At 33.5% G+C, this 17,690-nt stretch overlaps 2 protein-coding genes across 3 annotated transcripts in view; one reads left to right on the top strand and one right to left on the bottom strand.

The window, feature by feature from the left end:
- LOC130246141 (paramyosin-like) overlaps positions 1-13,776 on the top strand; it is a 28,573-nt gene extending 14,797 nt beyond the window's left edge. Inside the window, exons 20-43 of the mRNA XM_056479036.1 lie at positions 1,295-1,384; positions 1,500-1,589; positions 1,669-1,758; positions 2,274-2,363; positions 2,539-2,628; positions 3,230-3,292; positions 3,376-3,435; positions 3,520-3,579; positions 3,747-3,815; positions 6,452-6,538; positions 6,613-6,693; positions 6,780-6,845; positions 7,042-7,131; positions 7,241-7,312; positions 7,427-7,516; positions 7,594-7,683; positions 7,809-7,898; positions 9,233-9,379; positions 9,464-9,553; positions 10,072-10,161; positions 10,783-10,929; positions 11,012-11,083; positions 11,172-11,195; positions 12,976-13,776. Coding sequence (XP_056335011.1) covers positions 1,295-1,384; positions 1,500-1,589; positions 1,669-1,758; positions 2,274-2,363; positions 2,539-2,628; positions 3,230-3,292; positions 3,376-3,435; positions 3,520-3,579; positions 3,747-3,815; positions 6,452-6,538; positions 6,613-6,693; positions 6,780-6,845; positions 7,042-7,131; positions 7,241-7,312; positions 7,427-7,516; positions 7,594-7,683; positions 7,809-7,898; positions 9,233-9,379; positions 9,464-9,553; positions 10,072-10,161; positions 10,783-10,929; positions 11,012-11,083; positions 11,172-11,195; positions 12,976-13,532 — 2,495 coding nt within the window. The 3' untranslated portion in view covers positions 13,533-13,776. The remainder of the gene's footprint in view (positions 1-1,294; positions 1,385-1,499; positions 1,590-1,668; positions 1,759-2,273; positions 2,364-2,538; positions 2,629-3,229; positions 3,293-3,375; positions 3,436-3,519; positions 3,580-3,746; positions 3,816-6,451; positions 6,539-6,612; positions 6,694-6,779; positions 6,846-7,041; positions 7,132-7,240; positions 7,313-7,426; positions 7,517-7,593; positions 7,684-7,808; positions 7,899-9,232; positions 9,380-9,463; positions 9,554-10,071; positions 10,162-10,782; positions 10,930-11,011; positions 11,084-11,171; positions 11,196-12,975) is intronic.
- Positions 13,777-15,055: 1,279 nt separating this feature from the next.
- Positions 15,056-17,511, bottom strand: c2h14orf119 (chromosome 2 C14orf119 homolog). 2 transcript variants are annotated; one of them, XM_056467521.1, is made up of 3 exons: positions 17,228-17,511; positions 16,226-16,632; positions 15,056-15,388 (listed from the first exon to the last, which is right to left on the bottom strand). In XM_056467521.1, the coding sequence occupies exons 2-3, from the start codon at positions 16,628-16,630 to the stop codon at positions 15,215-15,217; spliced, it is 579 nt and encodes a 192-aa protein (XP_056323496.1). In that variant the 5' UTR covers positions 16,631-16,632; positions 17,228-17,511; the 3' UTR covers positions 15,056-15,214. The 2 variants fall into 2 exon arrangements, with proteins under 2 accessions (XP_056323496.1, XP_056323488.1); XM_056467513.1 differs by lacking the exon at positions 17,228-17,511 and adding an exon at positions 16,913-17,097.
- Positions 17,512-17,690: the final 179 nt, after the last annotated feature.

Here is a 17,690-nt window from a genome sequence, read left to right as displayed (position 1 = left end):
AGAAGTGGACCAAGTACTGACCCTTAGGGGACATCATGATGTAAAAGAACAGTACGTGATCTGTGACCCCCCACATAGATAAACTGTGAAAGTCCAGAAAGATAGGATTTAAACCAATTTAGCATGATCCCATCCACACCAACCAAATTATGAAGTCTGTCCAACAGTATGCTATGAGAAATTGTATCAAAAGCTGCGTTTAAGTCTAAAAGCACTAAAATACCACAAACCCCTGAATCAGCAATCAGGAGAAGGTGATTAACGACCTTAACTAACGCAGTTTCCGTGCTATGTCCTGATCTAAAACCCAACTGAAATGCATCAAACAGAGCGTATGCTTGCAGGTGTTCTTGCAGTTGCCCCATGACCACCCGCTCAAGAACCTTCGCCAGAAAGGTAGATTAGAAATCGGCAGATAATTAGTCAGATCAGAGGAGTCACTGCCAGGCTTTTTTAAAATCGATATAACAGCAGCAGTTTTCAAATGAGTTTCAATAAAACCAGTGCTAAGTAAAGCATTCACAATTGTGGTAATGTGGGGCACGAACACTGAGAGACAGTTCTTCGGAACAGAAGTTGGGAAAGGATCAAGAACACAGGATGAAGAGTTCAGTGACTTAACAGTTTTCGCAATAAAATCATAATCAGCTATGTTAAAAGTCGAGAAGCCAGAAGCAGGAAGAACTGAAGGTGATGGCTCAACATATGTGGAATCAGAATCACCGGCAATGGAAGAGAAAACATTGTCAATCTTTGTTGTAAAGAAATTTAAAATGAAGGAGTGAATGAATATGAAGTAGTTGTGTGGAACTCAACTGAAAGAGTTGTGTGTCTGCATTTTTTACAGTGCAATAAAAAAAATTAGAAAGAGTTTAAAGAAATCAAGTAACACTTGACAAATAAATAATAAGGGTTATAATAAATAAATAAAAAAGATTCTTAGATGTGTCTTAAACTGGCTGACGAAGGACGCATGTATACAGAAGGGTATAGTGATGAAGAATACCAGAATGCATGTTTTAGCAGAAATATATTGATAGAAAATGTGGAGAGTGTCAAAATAAAAATATGTCTTAATGTAGGAAGAAGAAATCTATCCTGCTTTAAGGAACTCAAGCACCTAAAGCAGCAGACAACAAAATGAAATCACACAAAACAGAATGTTAGAATTTATTGATGTAGACGCAAGTATATTAATCATCACAAATATCATTCTTAGTTTGAACAGACCTTTATGCTATTTAAAATTATTCAATCCATATTCGGATTTGCCTTATTTTTTTGTCTGTCACAGTGCTGCAAATCTTGGCTCTTCAGGCTGATGTGTCCTGGATAAGGGAAATGCTGCAAACGGTGAAAACACAAGCTCAGATTCAGAAAGCTGGTTGGCATTTATACCTTTCAATACTTTTAAAGAGCTTTAAATAATACACAAATTAAAAAAAATAATAAAACTGCTTAGCTTGGATAATTGCTACATGCATATTGACTTTTGACAGAGCTCCAGAGGGAACTGGACAAGAAGGAGCAATTGCTGAATGAAAAGAACAAAGAATTAGCTACTGCAACCGGAGACGTCAGCAAACTAAGTGAGTTAAACCTTCAGTTTTAGGAGCTGAAACAAAGAGAAGAGACTTTCACGTTGTTATTGAAATTCTTGATTTGCAGAAAGAGACATTGCTCAACTCAAGAATGAAGTTTCATCGTTGAAAACACAAATAAGCACAGCTGAAGGGACCGCCAAGAAGAAGATTAAAGGTTTCATACACATACAGTTGAAGGCAAAATTATTAGCCCTCCTGTGAAATTGTTATTCTTTTTCAAATATTTCACAAGTTATGATTACCAGAGCATTCACACAGCATTCTTCTGGAGAAAGTCTTATTTCTTTTAGTTTGGCTAAATTAAATAAAATATTTTAGGGTCAATATTATTAGCTCCTATTTAATGATTTTTTTCCTGATTGGCTACACAGACAAAACACTTTTCCAATGACTCACTTGTCTAATAAAACTTGCCTAGTTAACACAATTAATCTAGTTAAGCCTTTAAATTGTACATTAAGCTGCAAAAGAAATGTCAGCATAAGGGAATTTGTTGAAAAATAATAATAATTCTAAAACTAATAATTTTCCCTTATTTTCATCACAGTCTCATTAATTCAACAACAATCTATTACCTAATTTTATAGTCAATTAGTAAATTGTAATACCTTTATATTTTATTTATAATAACTTATAAAAACGATAATAATTTTTATTTCTCCGTCACAGACCTTGAAGAACAACTAAAACAGAGTAACCAGGAATTGGATGATACCAGTACATCACTGAAAGAGAAGAATGCCTTACTAGCACGACAAGGTAAGTGAACCAAATCATACAGAGTGATTCATCCAATCAGAAAACAGTGCATGATTTTATAATTGATAAGGAGTAAATGGTCAAACATTCATCTGTGCACTTTTTGTCTGCCAGTGTCTGATCTAAACTTCAGATCATTGCTGTATAATGTGTAACCTGATCATTTCCCCTTTAGTTACTAAGATCAACAATCTCATAGACGAAGTGAGGACCTTGAAAAAGCAAGCACAAGAAAAAGAATCACAACTAAATGCCAGAATAACTGGTGAGTTTCATTCAGTTCATCCATCATCAGTCACAATACACTGGTAGAAATATGTGTTAATTAACACTTGGCAGTATCTTCGTGATTCAGTTTTTATTTATGCTTTTGAATTATGTGATTTCCTATCTGTCAAATTTTGATGTTCAACATGTAACTCTGTAGTTAAGCAAAGTGACTTTCAATAACTATTTTAGTACTTTAAATAATATATTGTAAAAGAAAATAATATACATGGAAATAACATAAGAAGTTCAGACAGCTCAATACCCGGTTTTTATATTGTAATTTACATAACCCAGATAATATAATGATTCAAACTACTAAAAATGTCAATAAAAGTCACTTTGTTAAACTTTTTTCAACATTAAAGTTGTCCAAGTAAAAATCAAAGCCGCATAGTGAAATTCAAACGCTTACTTATGATTTACTATGATCTTCTATGTGAAGCTGCTTTGACACAATCTACATTGTAAAAGCGCTATACAAATAAAGGTGAATTGAAGGTGATTCAATACAGGCAACTATTAATTGTTAACTATTAAACGTTATTTTTAATTATAATAAAAGTTAACATCCAACAACTTGCTGCTGTTCTTTTTAGATCTTGAAAGGAAACTAATTAAAAAGGAGGAAGAAAATGAAGAAATTGCCAAGGAGAATGAAAGTAAGCTAACACATTACACAAACACCTTCTGGAATACTCTATACTCTATAAAACACCATCTTTCTTATTTTATCTCTCGCTAGAGCTGAAAAAAAATTGTGTGAGCACTTCTGAATGCCCTGAACTCCAGAAGAAATATGAAGGTATGTTATCTCTCAATCTGCTGCAAGAATATTTTTCTCTCATAACATTTGGATAGAACAAAACATTCACTGCTTGTGTTGCAGAAATGCAGGCGGAGTATAACGCAACCATTTCTAAACTGAACAGTGATATTCTTCAGAAGGGTGAGTGAAGCATTGGTTTTCAGTGATAAAATGCACACAAAACATTATAATTAATGCAACAAAATACACACAAAATGTAACATATCATGTTAAAACTTGTCCAAGTATACTTAACCCTTATAGTATATTGTCACTTTGATCTTACTGTGCAATGTTGGTGTTTTTAGCTTTTTATATTAAAGCCCTAATCGATGAAGTGGAGAACCTGGATAGGCAGATTGCACAAGGATTCCCAGGTAATGAAGGTGTCTGTTGAGGTGTCTATTGAGTCTAGTATCATAGATGTATACACTAGATATCGCATACTGACCCTGAGTATGCGTCAATGGCATCGCCACATTTGTACAGGGCTCCCAGGACAAATGTCATTCAACTGCACTAGTCAAGACTTAAGTCAATGTGAAGATGCTGGATATTTGTGTTGCATACGGGTGTAGTAATGAGCAAACAAAGAAAACAAAGCATAAAGGCAAAACATTTCATAAGTAAGATTTTATTTTATTGTTTCAATTTTGTATGAACTTTTGTGCTAAACAAGTGTTGATGATAATACAGTCACTTACTGCACTGACCATATGGCAAAGTGGCACCAACTGCACTAAATTCTAGGCTTAATGCTAGTGTTGTTGAATAAAATCAGCAAACAATGTAAATGAAATATGACAACAAGACGCTGTGGTGCTAGAAACTTGTATTATTGTGATGTAAATTATAATTTTCGTAATTTAAAAAGATATTTGCATACTGACCACTGGGGAAACTCCCGATCATAGATATATGTGTGTATATGTTTACATATCTATGGCTACGGATGGCCAGTCCTCAACTTCACCTTGGTGCTACATTCATTTCAAAGGAGCGCTACCTTGTACTAAAACGGCGGCTTTATTGATGCATTCCTTCCAGTAGACAACAACAGCTAATGTAAATATCTATGGTGTAGTATCACATGAACTTACTCTACATTTAGACATCCAAATTAAAATCAGATTCAAGCAGGACGTATATAAAAAGTTGAAAGGGGAACTTATTTAAAGAAAAAAAGATATGACTTGTAATGCTATTTTTATTTTCCAATTGCTGTTTAAAGGAGAGAAGATTTTTCAACACATTTTTAAAAATAATTTAATAACTTATTTTTAATAATAACTCTATTCTAATAATAAATCTTTTATTATAAAGTGCAGTTTAAAGGCTTAACTAGATTAAAAAGGTTAACTAAGCAAGTTTAGTTGATTAGGCAAATCACTGGACAACCGTGTTTTTTGTTCTGAAGCCATTAAAAAATGCAGCCAAAAAATCAGCTTTCTTTGTTTATGTTAAGTGATTTTACTTTAAAGACTAGAAAAAGGACTTTTTCTTTGCCATAAAAGTGATATTACTGAACACACACAGGAGCTTGATAAAAATACAAATTTTAGAGGAAAGTTTCGGACGGCATTTAGAGGTTTTTGCATCTAAACTCTTCAAATATTTTTATAAGATTTAAAAAAAATTTGTTAATTAATAAAAATTGTTTTTTTACTTATTTTATTCCAGCCTTATTCCAGCCTAAACAAAAAAATATATATATATATATATATTTCACCAGAAGAAAAAATTTATAGGAAATACTGTGGGGAAAAAACCTTTCTCTGTTAAACATCAAAATGTTCAATTACTATGTATTAGTTATAATTAAAATGTTCAATAATAGAAATATAATTTTTCTAATTGTTTTCTCTTCAACGTTATGTACAGTTAAAGTCAGAATTATTAGACCCCCTATGATTTTTTTTCTTTCTTTTTTTTTTATATTTCCCAAATGATGTTTAACAGAGCAAAGTAATTTTCACAGTATGTCTGATAATACTTTTTCTTCTGGAGAGCGTCTTATTTGTTTTATTTAAGCTAGAATAAAAGCAGTTTTTTATTAACCATAAATTTTTTATGAACCATTAAGGTCAAAATTATTAGCCTCTTATTATTTCCGACTGTCTACAGAACAAACCATCATTATACAATAACTTGCCTAATTAACCTAACCTGCCTAGTTAACCTAATTAACCTAGTTAAGCCTTTAAATGTCACTTTAAGCTGTATAGAAGTGTCTTGAAGAATATCTAGTCAAATATTATTTACTGTCATCATGACAAAGATAAAATAATTCGGTTATTAGAGATGAATTATTAACACTATTATGTTTAGAAATGTGTTGAAAAAAATCTTCTCTCCGTTAAACAGTAATTGGGGAAAAAAATAAACGGGGGGCTAATAATTCTGACTTCAATTGTATGTATGTATATATATATATATATATATATATATATATATATATATATATATATATATATATATATATATATATATATATATATATATATATGGGTTTTCAAATGAATTAAAATTAAATATATTTTTCCAAATTAATTGTTATGCTTATTTTTTCATATACAAAAAACTATTTTTGCATTTGTGAAGCATTTTTGACAGATTTTATAGTATACAGTATCACACAAAAATGTATTTAAAGTGGAAAAAATGTTCTTTAGCCCTTTAACAGGGATCATAACCACCTGGTTGACCTATAGGTTATCATTATTATATTAATTACTTATTACTATTTATCAGAGTTTTGTCAGCATTTAGTACAAGATGTGGGCCAAAAAAAAAATGTTTTCAAGCAGTAGACCTTAAAGGGTTAAAGCATTAAAGTCTTCCTGACATTAAGAAAAAGAAAAAATGTTCAAAAATGCTCTTCAAAGAAATGTTGAACAAAATGTTTCTTCTGTGGAATCACTGCAAAAAAAACTCCTTTTAAAACCTTTACATCTTATAGTTCAGAATAACCAAAACTCAATCTTTCACCTTAATGTGTTTTAATTTCTGTCAGGATTGAGAGAAGAACTGGAAGAAAAAGAAATGGAATTGGAGGAGGCAAAGCGGGAATTAAGAGCTCAAGGATCCACATCTGCCAAAAGTGAGTTCAGTTTAACTGCAACCTTTCTTCATCTGAAGAGAGACCGCCGCACACTAACACTTGGTTTTTTACAGCTCTGGATGTACTTCAGTTACTAAGTGAGATCTGGAAACTCCAAGAAAACCCAACTGAAGACAATTCCAAAAAGATTCAGAGTGAGTTTCAACTAATCAGTATGAGTACTCTCATTCATTTCTTCTCTTTGAACACATCGGTTATTAATGTTGCTCTCTTCATTAAGGACTGGAAGCTAAATTAAATGTTCTGCTCAGTGAGTTGCAAAACTCTGAGAATGGGCTTGGACTGGGTGAGTTTAATTTCCTTTTAAAGTAATAAACCTGTGGTCGTTCTTTTAATCTGTTTAACGATAGCATTCCTGTTGCTTTGAGTTAAATAGTAACACCAAATCACTGGTTTGATTAGCAGGAAATATATGAACTGAAATATAATATTAATACAAGTCACTCTCCCAAATGAAAAAATGAAAATGTTTTCTTCTACAGCCCTGAATATAATGTCTCTAAAGGAATCGATGTCTAGACTAAAGCAAGGACAAACACAAATGCAAGAGAAATACACACGGGAAATCAATGGTGCTTCAACTTTAATCTATCAATATTGCATCAAAAGATTGCTGATTATTCCTTTTAGTGAAAGAAGAAGCAAAGACTCATTAAAAGTTGTTTTGTTGATGTTTTTTAGGTCTGAAGAAACAAATAGACGACAAAGAAAAAGAGATTTTGATGTTGAAGGCCAACTGCGGTCAGGATCTGAGTAAGTACACAAGAAAAGGTGGATGTATTGTATTATTATTGTATTTCAGGAATGAGTAACTGTCCATATTTTATTATATTGTTATTTACATGCCGCTTCTGTATTTATTAACAGAGGACAAGATACAGAAATTAGAGAAGGAGGTTGAAGAAAGCAAACAAAAGCTGAAAAAACTACAGCAAGAATCAGACGATCAGATCGCATGTATGTTTCCAGCTGAAACTGTACTATAAATAATATATGAAAGACATTTTTTTCATATAAAATAAATATTTTTGCAGCACTGGAGAAACAAATTAACAGAAAGAATCAGCAGCTTGCCAACACTGAAGACAAACTGGAGAAGACAAATGCTGAAAACGCCGCATTGAGTAAGAAAACTATCCATTGTTGCTAGAAAAACTGCACATGCAAAAATGAAACAACCTTACATTCATGTTTGATTCCATATTGCATTGTTGTCATTCCAATAATTATTGCTTCTCTTTCGTTTTAGTCAAAAAGCTGAACAGTCTGAATGATGAAATAGATAAAATCACAGATGAGAAAAACAACGCACTAAAGAAAGCAGAAAACGAAATCGCCGGTAAGACCACACAAAACACCAAAAACATGGGATTCGTTTTATTATGAGCTTTTGACTGCAGAAATTATGAGATGTTGACAGTTTGGTGTGTCGTACAAATTATATAGCAAACAAAAATACATGCAAAGTTAAAGTGAATATTATTAGTTAATAAATATTAAAGTAAAAGTGTCTAAATTTTATAAAAATCCCAGATCAAACAAAGAGTGCTTGATGGGTAATTAATGTGTCAGTGCTCTTTGGGTAAGGGATGCATAAAGATAAACAGCAAAATTCTAAGTTCCACACACTCGGAAAAAAAGTGAAAAATTATTTTAAAAGCCTTTATTAACATGGCTATTCCATTAAAATGGGGTGACACGGTGGCGCAGTGGGTAGCGTTGTCGCCTCACAGTAAGAAGGTCGCTAGTTTGAGCCCCGGCTGGGTCAGTTGAAGTTTGCATGTTCTCCCCGTGTTCGTGTGGGTTTCCTCTGTGTGCTCCAGTATCCCCCACAAACACGTGGTGTAGGTGAATTGGGTAAGCTAAATTGTCCGTAGTGTATGTGTGTATGTCCTGGTCCTCCAGGTTGGGGGTTGAGCTAACAACCCACCTCATAAAAACTAGATGTTACGAAACACCAACATGGTGCCATTGGTGCGGCTAAATATCAACGTCAATATAAATGGCCCTGGGAGTAAGTATTCCATTAAAACTGCACATACGTGTTTCAGCAAACACTTGCCTTCATCAGAGTGACAGAGTTTAAGTGTGTCTGGAGTTGTTTAAACACTTTGGTCAAATGACTCCATGGAATATCTAAGCAGTACAAAAGTAATATATTGAACACATAATCAGCTCAATAGTCTTAATTCATTATTCTTTCATTATTGAATTAATGAATATTGAGTTGATTTTGTGTTCAAGATTTTATTTTTGTTTTATTTTTAATACTTATACATAACAGATTATACTTTAAAATCTATAAAAGAACAAGTGATCATACTTAACATTATATTTAAAATTATTGAAAAAACAGGTCAATACCAAGGGTTTTAAGGACAGTGGCAACTGTTAAAGATTTAAAATGACAATTAATTTCTATTTTGGGGCTGCACTGTGATCTTTAAATATATCATTTTAATATGCTGTATTTTTTTTTGTTATAAATAGGCCTGATGAATATATATAAATGGCATTTTAGAAGGTTTCTTCTGTAAATCATATGGAAAATACTAAAATATATGCGAAGGCTATTGTGGTTTTCACATAATTGATTAGATTGTTTCATGTTTTTAATGCAATTTTAATGTTATTTTTCATGTAATTTTTCTGCCTGCACTTTTTTTCTTTTAGCTTTAAATGACAAATTGCAAATGAAGGATGATGCACTTGCTAAAAAAGATGTGCTGCTGAAGGAGAAGGATGAATATATTAATGTAGTGAAAGATCAACGTGACAGTTTGAAAGAGGAGCTTGGAAGAGTGAAAGAGAAAAGCAAAGGTCAGTGAAATTATTTAAATGTGGAATATTTGGCTCATCGGTTCATTCATCATGTTAATAAATATGAACTCTTTTGTTTTTCAGAACTAGAGACCGATCTTAAAATAAAGGACCAGCAACTTGCAACCACCAAAGAAAAACTGAAGAAAGCAGATGCTGAAAATGAGCGCTTGGGTAAGAATAACATCTAGTCATGAATAATTACAGAATTGTCAATAGAAAATTGAAGGAAATCAACTATTTACCTATTATATTTTCACAATTTGGGTGACACAATGGCTCAGGGTTAGCACTGTCACCTCACAGCAAGAAGGTCGCTCATTCCTGTCCCAGCTGAGCCAGTTGGCATTTCTGTGTGGAGTTTTCATGTTCTCCCCATGTTCGCGTGTGTTTTCTCAGGGTGCTCCGGTTTCCCCCACAGTCCAAAGACATGCGCTATAGGTGAATTGAATAGAGTAAATTGGCCGTAGTGTATGAGTGTGAACGTGAGGGTTTATGGGTGTTTTCCAGTACTGGGTTGCAGCTGGAAGGGCATCCGCTGCTTAAAACAAATGCTAGATAAGTTGCTTGTTCATTCTGCTGTGTTGAGCCCTGATGACTAAAGCTGACGGAAAATGAACGAATTAATTGTCACAATTTATCACATGCAATATGCTGTATTGTAATTCAGTCTTTTTGTTTGTTTGTTTTAGTTCAGAAGCAGAAGCAACATGATGATGAACTTAAGAAAATCACAGAGGAGAAAAATAATTTGCAAAATAAATTGCAAGATGAAATCAAGGGTGTGGTAATATTTGCACATTTCTGGCTCCATGTTATCAAGTTCACATGCTCAGTATCTTCGTTTTTACATACAGTTGAAGGCAAAATTATATGACCTCCTGTGAAATTTGAAGTATTTTTGTGATATTTAACAGAGCAAGGAAATTTTCACAGAATTTCTTCACTTTTTTTTTTATTCTGAAGATAGTCTTTTATAATTAAAAACATTTGTTTCAATATTATTAGCCTCCTTAACAATTCAATTTTGTAAGATCAGCTACAGAACAAACCGTTTGTCCAATGACTTTCCTAATTAACCTAGTTAAGCCTGTTAATTGCACGTTAAGCTGAGTACTGGTATCTAGCAAAATAACTAGTAAAATGTCATGTGACTATGGCAAAGAGAAAATAAATCTGTAGAAATTACTTATTAAAACTATTATGTTCTCTCTGTTAAACATCATGCTAAATTTCACAGGAGGGTTAATAATTTTGCCTATAACTACATCCTTTTACATTGCCCAATCAGCAGATTTGAATGTGTTCTGCTGCTTAATATTTCATAATTGTATCTATTATTGAGCATTCAAACCTGTTCATTTGTGTAGAGTGAACATAAATATTTTAATCCCTTTTATCAGACTTAATAAAGACAGTTGAAACGCAAAATATAGACCTTGCTAAGAAGAACCAGAAACTCCAGGAGAAGGAGAAAGAAGTTACTAAACTACAGAAGGAAAATGATGATATAAAGACAGAGCTCAAAGAAGAGAAAAAGAAATACAAGGGTGAGTATAATGTAGGGAAAACAACATAAAAGCTGTTGATAAATGTGGAAAGAAACATGACAGTTTTCATATTTTGTTTTAGATGTGGTCAATGAGAAAGAAAAACTTGAAGAAGAACTTGATGAGACAAAAAAGAAATTGGAAGAAGCTGAGGGTAAGATATATAATTATGAGGAAAAAAATTTGTTATTACTTCTCAAAGTTAACAATGTACTATTATGTTACTGTTTTAATTCATATAGAAAAAAAAGAACGCCCTCAGAAAGGTAAGTTGTCAGTCTGGTTATAATATTCAGAATAAACAAACAAACAATTAGCTACTATCTATAGATCAGTCTCAGAAATAAAATATTTAGAAAATCGAATTCATACATCCACAACACAGTTCACATTCACAAAATCCAATTCGTAAATTCAAAACATGATATAAAAAAATGTAAATCCAATTCAAAATTTAAAACTTTGTTCAAAAATACACAAATCATATTCGTAAATTTTAAACACAATTCGTAAACACACAAATTATATTTGTAAATTCAAACCATGATTCAAATATACACAAATCCAATGCATAAATTCAAACCACAATTCAAATATATACAAATCCAATTAGTAAATTCAAACCACAATTCAAAAATACGCAAATTCAATTCATAAATTCAATTCACGATTCAAAATACGCAAATCCAAATTGTAAATTCAAACCACGATTCAAAAATATGCATATCCAATTCGAAAATTCAAACCACAATTCAAAAATATGCAAATCCAATTCGTAAATTCAAAGCATGATATAAAAAAATGCAAATCCATTTCAAAATTTAAAACTTTGTTCAAAAATACACAAATCATATTCATAAATTTTAAACAAAATTCGTAAACACACAAATTATATTTGTAAATTCAAACCATGATTCAAATATACACAAATCCAATGCATAAATTCAAACCACAATTCAAATATATGCAAATCCAATTTAAAAATTCAAACCACAATTCAAAAATACGCAAATCCAATTAGTAAATTCAAACCACAATTCAACAATATGCAAATCCAATTCATAATTTCAATTCACGATTCAAAATACGCAAATCCAAATTGTAAATTCAAACCACGATTCAAAAATATGCATATCCAATTCGAAAATTCAAACCACAATTCAAAAATACGCAAATCCAATTCGTAAATTCAAAACATGATTCAAAAATACACAAATTCAATGCATAAATTTAAACCACGATTCAAAAATATGCAAATCTAGTTCAAAAATTCAAACCACAGTTCAAAAATACGCAAATCCAATTTGTAAATTCAAACCACGATGCAAAAATATGCAAATCCAATTCGAAAATTCAAACCAAATTCAAAAATATACAAATCCAATTTGTAAATTCAAACCAGGATTCAAAAATATGCATATCCAATTCGAAAATTCAAACCACAATTCAAAATATGCAAATCCAATTCGTGAATTCAAACCATGATTCAAAAATGCGCATATCCAATTAGAAAATGCAAACCACAATTCAAAAATACACAAATCCAATTCGAAAATTCAAACCATGATTAAAAAATATGCAAATCCAATTCGTAAATTCAAAACACGATTCAAAATACGCAAATCCAATTCGTAACTTCAAACCACGATTCAAAAAACGCAAATCCAATTCGTAAGTTCAAAAATACACATCATATTTTTAAATTCAAAACACAATTCGTAAACGCACAGATCATATTTGTAAATTTAAAACACGATTAAAAAATACGTAAATCAAATTCATAAATTGAAAACACGATTCAAAAACATGCAAATCCAATTCGCAAATTCAAAACACAATTCAAAAATACACAAATCAATTACTTGTGAATTGACGAACTGTCTGTTGTATTTATGAATTGTTTTGATTTTATGAATTGAATTTTGTAAATGTGTATTGTACTGTGCATGTATGAATTTTATTTTTTAAATGTATTATTTTTTGAGACTGATTTGGCTCCATACTATCTGCACTAAACTAACAAAATAACAATGTGTGCCCCATCAGAATGGCCGAGTTTTGACGCAAACACTGCCCACCGCAGACTCATTCTGTCGCAGGATAAGAAAGAAGCACGAACCTCCTTACTGCCTCAATCTGTAAGCGAAACCCCTGCGCGCTACGACACGGCTATTGCAGCTCTCGCTACATTTGGCTACAACACCGGAAAGCATTACTGGGAAATAGGGGTAGCTGGACGAAGTTGTTATGTTGTTGGAGTGGCCAGAGAGTCCGTTCAGAGGAAAGGCATCCTGAGATACAGCCCTTCAGCCGGCTATTGGGTTATTCTGAAGAAAAGAGATGGTACGCTCGTAGCTATTGATGACAGGGAGGTTCGGCTTAACATTCCCAAAACACCTTCTGTTATTGGAGTCCAGGTGGACTTTAAAAATAACGAGATAGCTTTATATAATGCAGAATATAAGTCTATCATCTATAAGTTCACTGGCAATGACCTGAAAGGAAAAGTCTATCCGTATATTGAAACCTGCAGCGATTCAAGTATTAATGAGCCTCCATTGATCTTAAGGGAACCTCAGTCCACCGAATGGCTCTTGGAATGATCTCCATATACTTGGAGTCTGGTTATAATAGAAATAAAATGCTCTCGCTTTGAAATTGCAGTTTGTTACTGCTCTAAACTGCATGCTTGCATTTTAATTTTAAATAAACTTTCATTTAAATAAAATGGTTACATTTGGAAAAACAATTCATGTTCCTCACTGTGGGTATTAAGCTGACCTCATATTAATCCAAACATGTATGAGATTTATTTGTGTGGAACATAAAAACAAATGTTTTGCAAAATTTGTCAGTGTTTTTGATTCTTCTTGCTTGAGGTTCATTGGTCAAATTTGAATGCTGTACACATCAAATTTGGCTCATTTTATAAGGCAGTAAAGTCTCTTCAGTAGATCTGTATTGATCTTAATTCAGATTTATTTTATTGTTTTATGAATGTTTTGGGTCAACAGACTTTCATAAGAGGAACAGATTTTTCTCATATTTTCTTTCAAGAGATAGTAGACCCAAAGTGACAATTCTGTCATCGCTTACTCACACTTCACTTGTTCCATGTTTTTTGTTTTGTTCTGTTGAACACAAATGAGGATAGTTTGAAGAATGTTGGAAACTGGTAAACATTAGCTATGTTTCTATCCACCTATTTTTATGCACATTTTGGATATGCGCATAAAACACGGTTGATGCTGAGATGCGAATAAATTTTAAGGATGCGTAGAAATTATAAGAAATTATGCACAAACTATGAAACAATTTTACCAAAAAAAATTCCAGTATGCGCATAAAAAAAAATGTCATGTGATTTTGTTATGATAAAAATGTGTGTGAATGGACAAACCAGCAGGCTGAGCACACTGTAAAACATCTGAAATGTTTTGGTCATTCTAAAACGCCTTAACCGTTTCAGTCTAACTGTTATTATATTATTGATGACCTCCAGAACTGTCTTGAGCTCTGCGTCTCACGCCTTCAAACGCCACAGCGTGTTCATTGCGTGTTGGCGTCATCTTCTGAGATGCAAGTCTCACGCAAATTCACGCAGCTTCTCCTACTGCAGCAAATTCCGTTTTTACTGTTGATATTAGGCGCCAGTTAATCAGGAAGTGACGATTTTGTTTTTGTCTTTATTCGCACGTCTTTTATGCGATAATCCAGTTTTGCACATAAATTTAATTCACATCATTGGATGGAAACATAGCCAATTATAGATATAGTGCTATGGAATAAAAATACTATGGAAGTCAATAGTTACAGGAACCATTATTCAAAATATTGGTATCACTTTATTTTGATGGTCCCTTTAATGCATTTTGTTGAAGTTAAGTTACAGTGCATCTACATGCCAACTAATTCTCATTAGATTATAGGCAGACTGTTAGGTTGGGGTGAGGGTGGGAAATGAAGACCGTATTTTTGTTTTTTTGGGTGAACTATCCCTTTGAAATGATCCTTGTATGTTTTCCAAAGATTAATGAAATTCTTATGTGAGGGTAGGCAGATGACGACAATTTTCTTTTTTTTTTGTTATTGGTGAACATTAAAATAAAGTGTTCAAGGAGAAACGTACATGGTGAAAAAAGGTTTTATTTTAGAAAAAACATTTTACATTATATCTGAAATAGTCACTATGCTGTTCTGAAAGCCTTTAGCAGTCCATAAGAGACTTGATTTCATGTTCAAGAGTGAAAAAGGCAAAGAACCAAAAATTGTTTTATGAAAACTTTTAATCTCTGCCTGCCGTTCCAGCAACTTGGTTATAGAAGAACGCAACGAAAGTCGGGTCCTTTTCCTCCAAGCAGTTCAAAAAGGCATTTCTCTCCTCTTCACTCCATGAATCAAACCACTGAGTCCACAGTCTTAACTGGCATTCAAAAATGTTGGGAGGGCGATCGTTCACCTGAAACATTAACAAAAAATGACAAGAAATAAGTTTAGGGTGGCAAAGTGAGGCAAAATTCTTTTAAAGATACAAAAGTGTTATGCAAGAGGGGGAGTAAATTATGAAGATTTTCATTTTGAGGAAAGCTAAACCTTAAAATGTTCAGTCACACCAAAATTCCCCTCGTCATTTTTTAAACTTTCATTTGCCTTCAGAGCACAAATTACAATATTTTAGATCAAATCTGACAGCTCCCTCATCCTCCATAGACGTTCAAAGTCCAGAAAAATAACTAAAAACATGCTCAAAACAGACCACATGCCTTCAGTAGTTCAATCAGAAGAATAATGATGACTTGATTCAACAGTTTCTTTTCCTTAGTGTCAGTATAGGCCATGCATTGTCCTTTTTGTTTGTGTGTGTTGTGCCTCTGACAGAAGCCTCAGATTCACCTGAACTTACTTTCACACAGGCACAGGCATCGGGTATACGTCACTGCACAGTGCTCATGAAGGAATGCTAACTGAGGAGAAGTTTGTTGAATCAAGTCATTATTTTTGTTTCTTGTGTGCACAAAAGTTTTCTCATTGCTTAATCTTAGGATTGAACCACTGCAACATATGGTCTGTTTTGAGGATATTTGTGGTACCTTTCTGGACTTTTGTGACGAGTCTGGACCATTGCTGTCTATGGAGAATGAGACACCTCTCAAATTTCATCTATGTTCTGAAGATGAACAAAACTCTCAGTTGTTTAGATCAACATGATGGTGGGTGGCTGAACCTTTAAGTGCAGAAAAATCAACCACCAAAGACAAAGCTATTAGGTTTGACATAGATACCTAAAGTAAAGCACCTGTAGTGTATTGAGCTGGTCTAATAAACTAGACACCTTTCCAGGTACAGCCTTTGAGATCAGATCTTCCAGAAAGCGTTGCTTCTGAGCAACATTCCATCCCAAAAACCAGCTGAGCACACATCTTTGCTCCTGAAGCGTCACAAAAGACAGCGGCACAGGGTCTTGCCTAGAGCCCATGCTGAGAGATGTGCAGGACAGAGCTTCCAGACGCTGGGGGACAATTCCTCCTGAGGCAGAGGGAAAGTCTGAGATGGAGACCGAAGGAAGGGTAGACCAACCTTGTCCATCAGACATTCCTAACTGGGTAATGGTGTGCATAGAGACCTGTGTATGGGACACATCTTCCACTGTGGGTGCATCTGGCTGGCCCGAGCCTCGCAAAGCATGGTGGAACCAAGCCATTTCTGCATAATAACATAAAAAGGAGGATATCAACAGTTTAACATTGGTGCTACTGAACAAATCTAAAAGAAACAGATTGCCTTGATGCTGTTGTGCGATTTGTATACATTAAGAAGTAAACTGTAAAATTTAAACCACGTAGGCCTACATCTTAATTCGATTTGTTAAAATATAACATTTACAATGACTGTAGGTTATACATGTAGTCACTTCCTTGTCAAGACGCACTGAACTCGCTAACCAAAACAAACGAGTAACGAGTCACTTGAATCAAAATGTTACCCTTTTCTTAGTCGAATTTCTCACATTACGTCGAAAAAAAATCAAGCTGTAGCTTTCAACGTCGTTAACCAGATAGTAAACACTGTCGACGAGCAGCACAGAAGCTCAAGCGGAGCCGCTGCCGCTATCATCATCTGCCATGGAGCTCCCTGCTGCGCTAACGAATCATTATGGATCGGATCTTTTCAGTTTACAAAGCCAGGCTGACATCTCGCTGGCGAATCGAACTGAAGCAGTCGCTCATAAAATTAACGGCATTTTAAAGTGTATATAGTTGACCCCCCCAAAATTAGCATTTTATATTAATGTACTCACCCTCTGGAAACCCAATGTAGTATTAGTGACTTTTATTTCCCCAAGAAGAGCAGATTTTTTTTGTTTGTTGCTGAAACCCTGTTCCCTGGGATGGTTCATAAAAATAAAGTTGACTGGCACTTCGGGAGCCACTAATCATAAACAGACAAAACGGAATGAATACTAGTGGTTCGGTCAAGACTCTGACCCTGTCAGTATAGCTAGTGAAGCATGATGTTGACGATGACAGTTCAAAACGTTTCAAAAATAACCATTTACAGCCAAAGATAAAAGCGATCGCTAAACTGCTTTGAGTTGATTTTGTTTGAATGAATCATTTAAAACGAGCAGTTCAAAAGAACCGAATCAATGAATTGAATCTGCGCCATTAGGGAACGCAATGTCAAACCCAAAATCTGGTTTATTGAAGAAGAAAAAATATTAATTCATTAATATATTCGGAGTAATAAAGAAGACCAAATTT

Source organism: Danio aesculapii, chromosome 2 (genome assembly GCF_903798145.1).
Source record: "Danio aesculapii chromosome 2, fDanAes4.1, whole genome shotgun sequence".
NCBI lineage: Eukaryota > Metazoa > Chordata > Actinopteri > Cypriniformes > Danionidae > Danio > Danio aesculapii.
The sequence above is the reverse complement of the archived record's forward strand: the minus strand, read 5'-3'. Positions and strand labels throughout refer to the sequence as shown.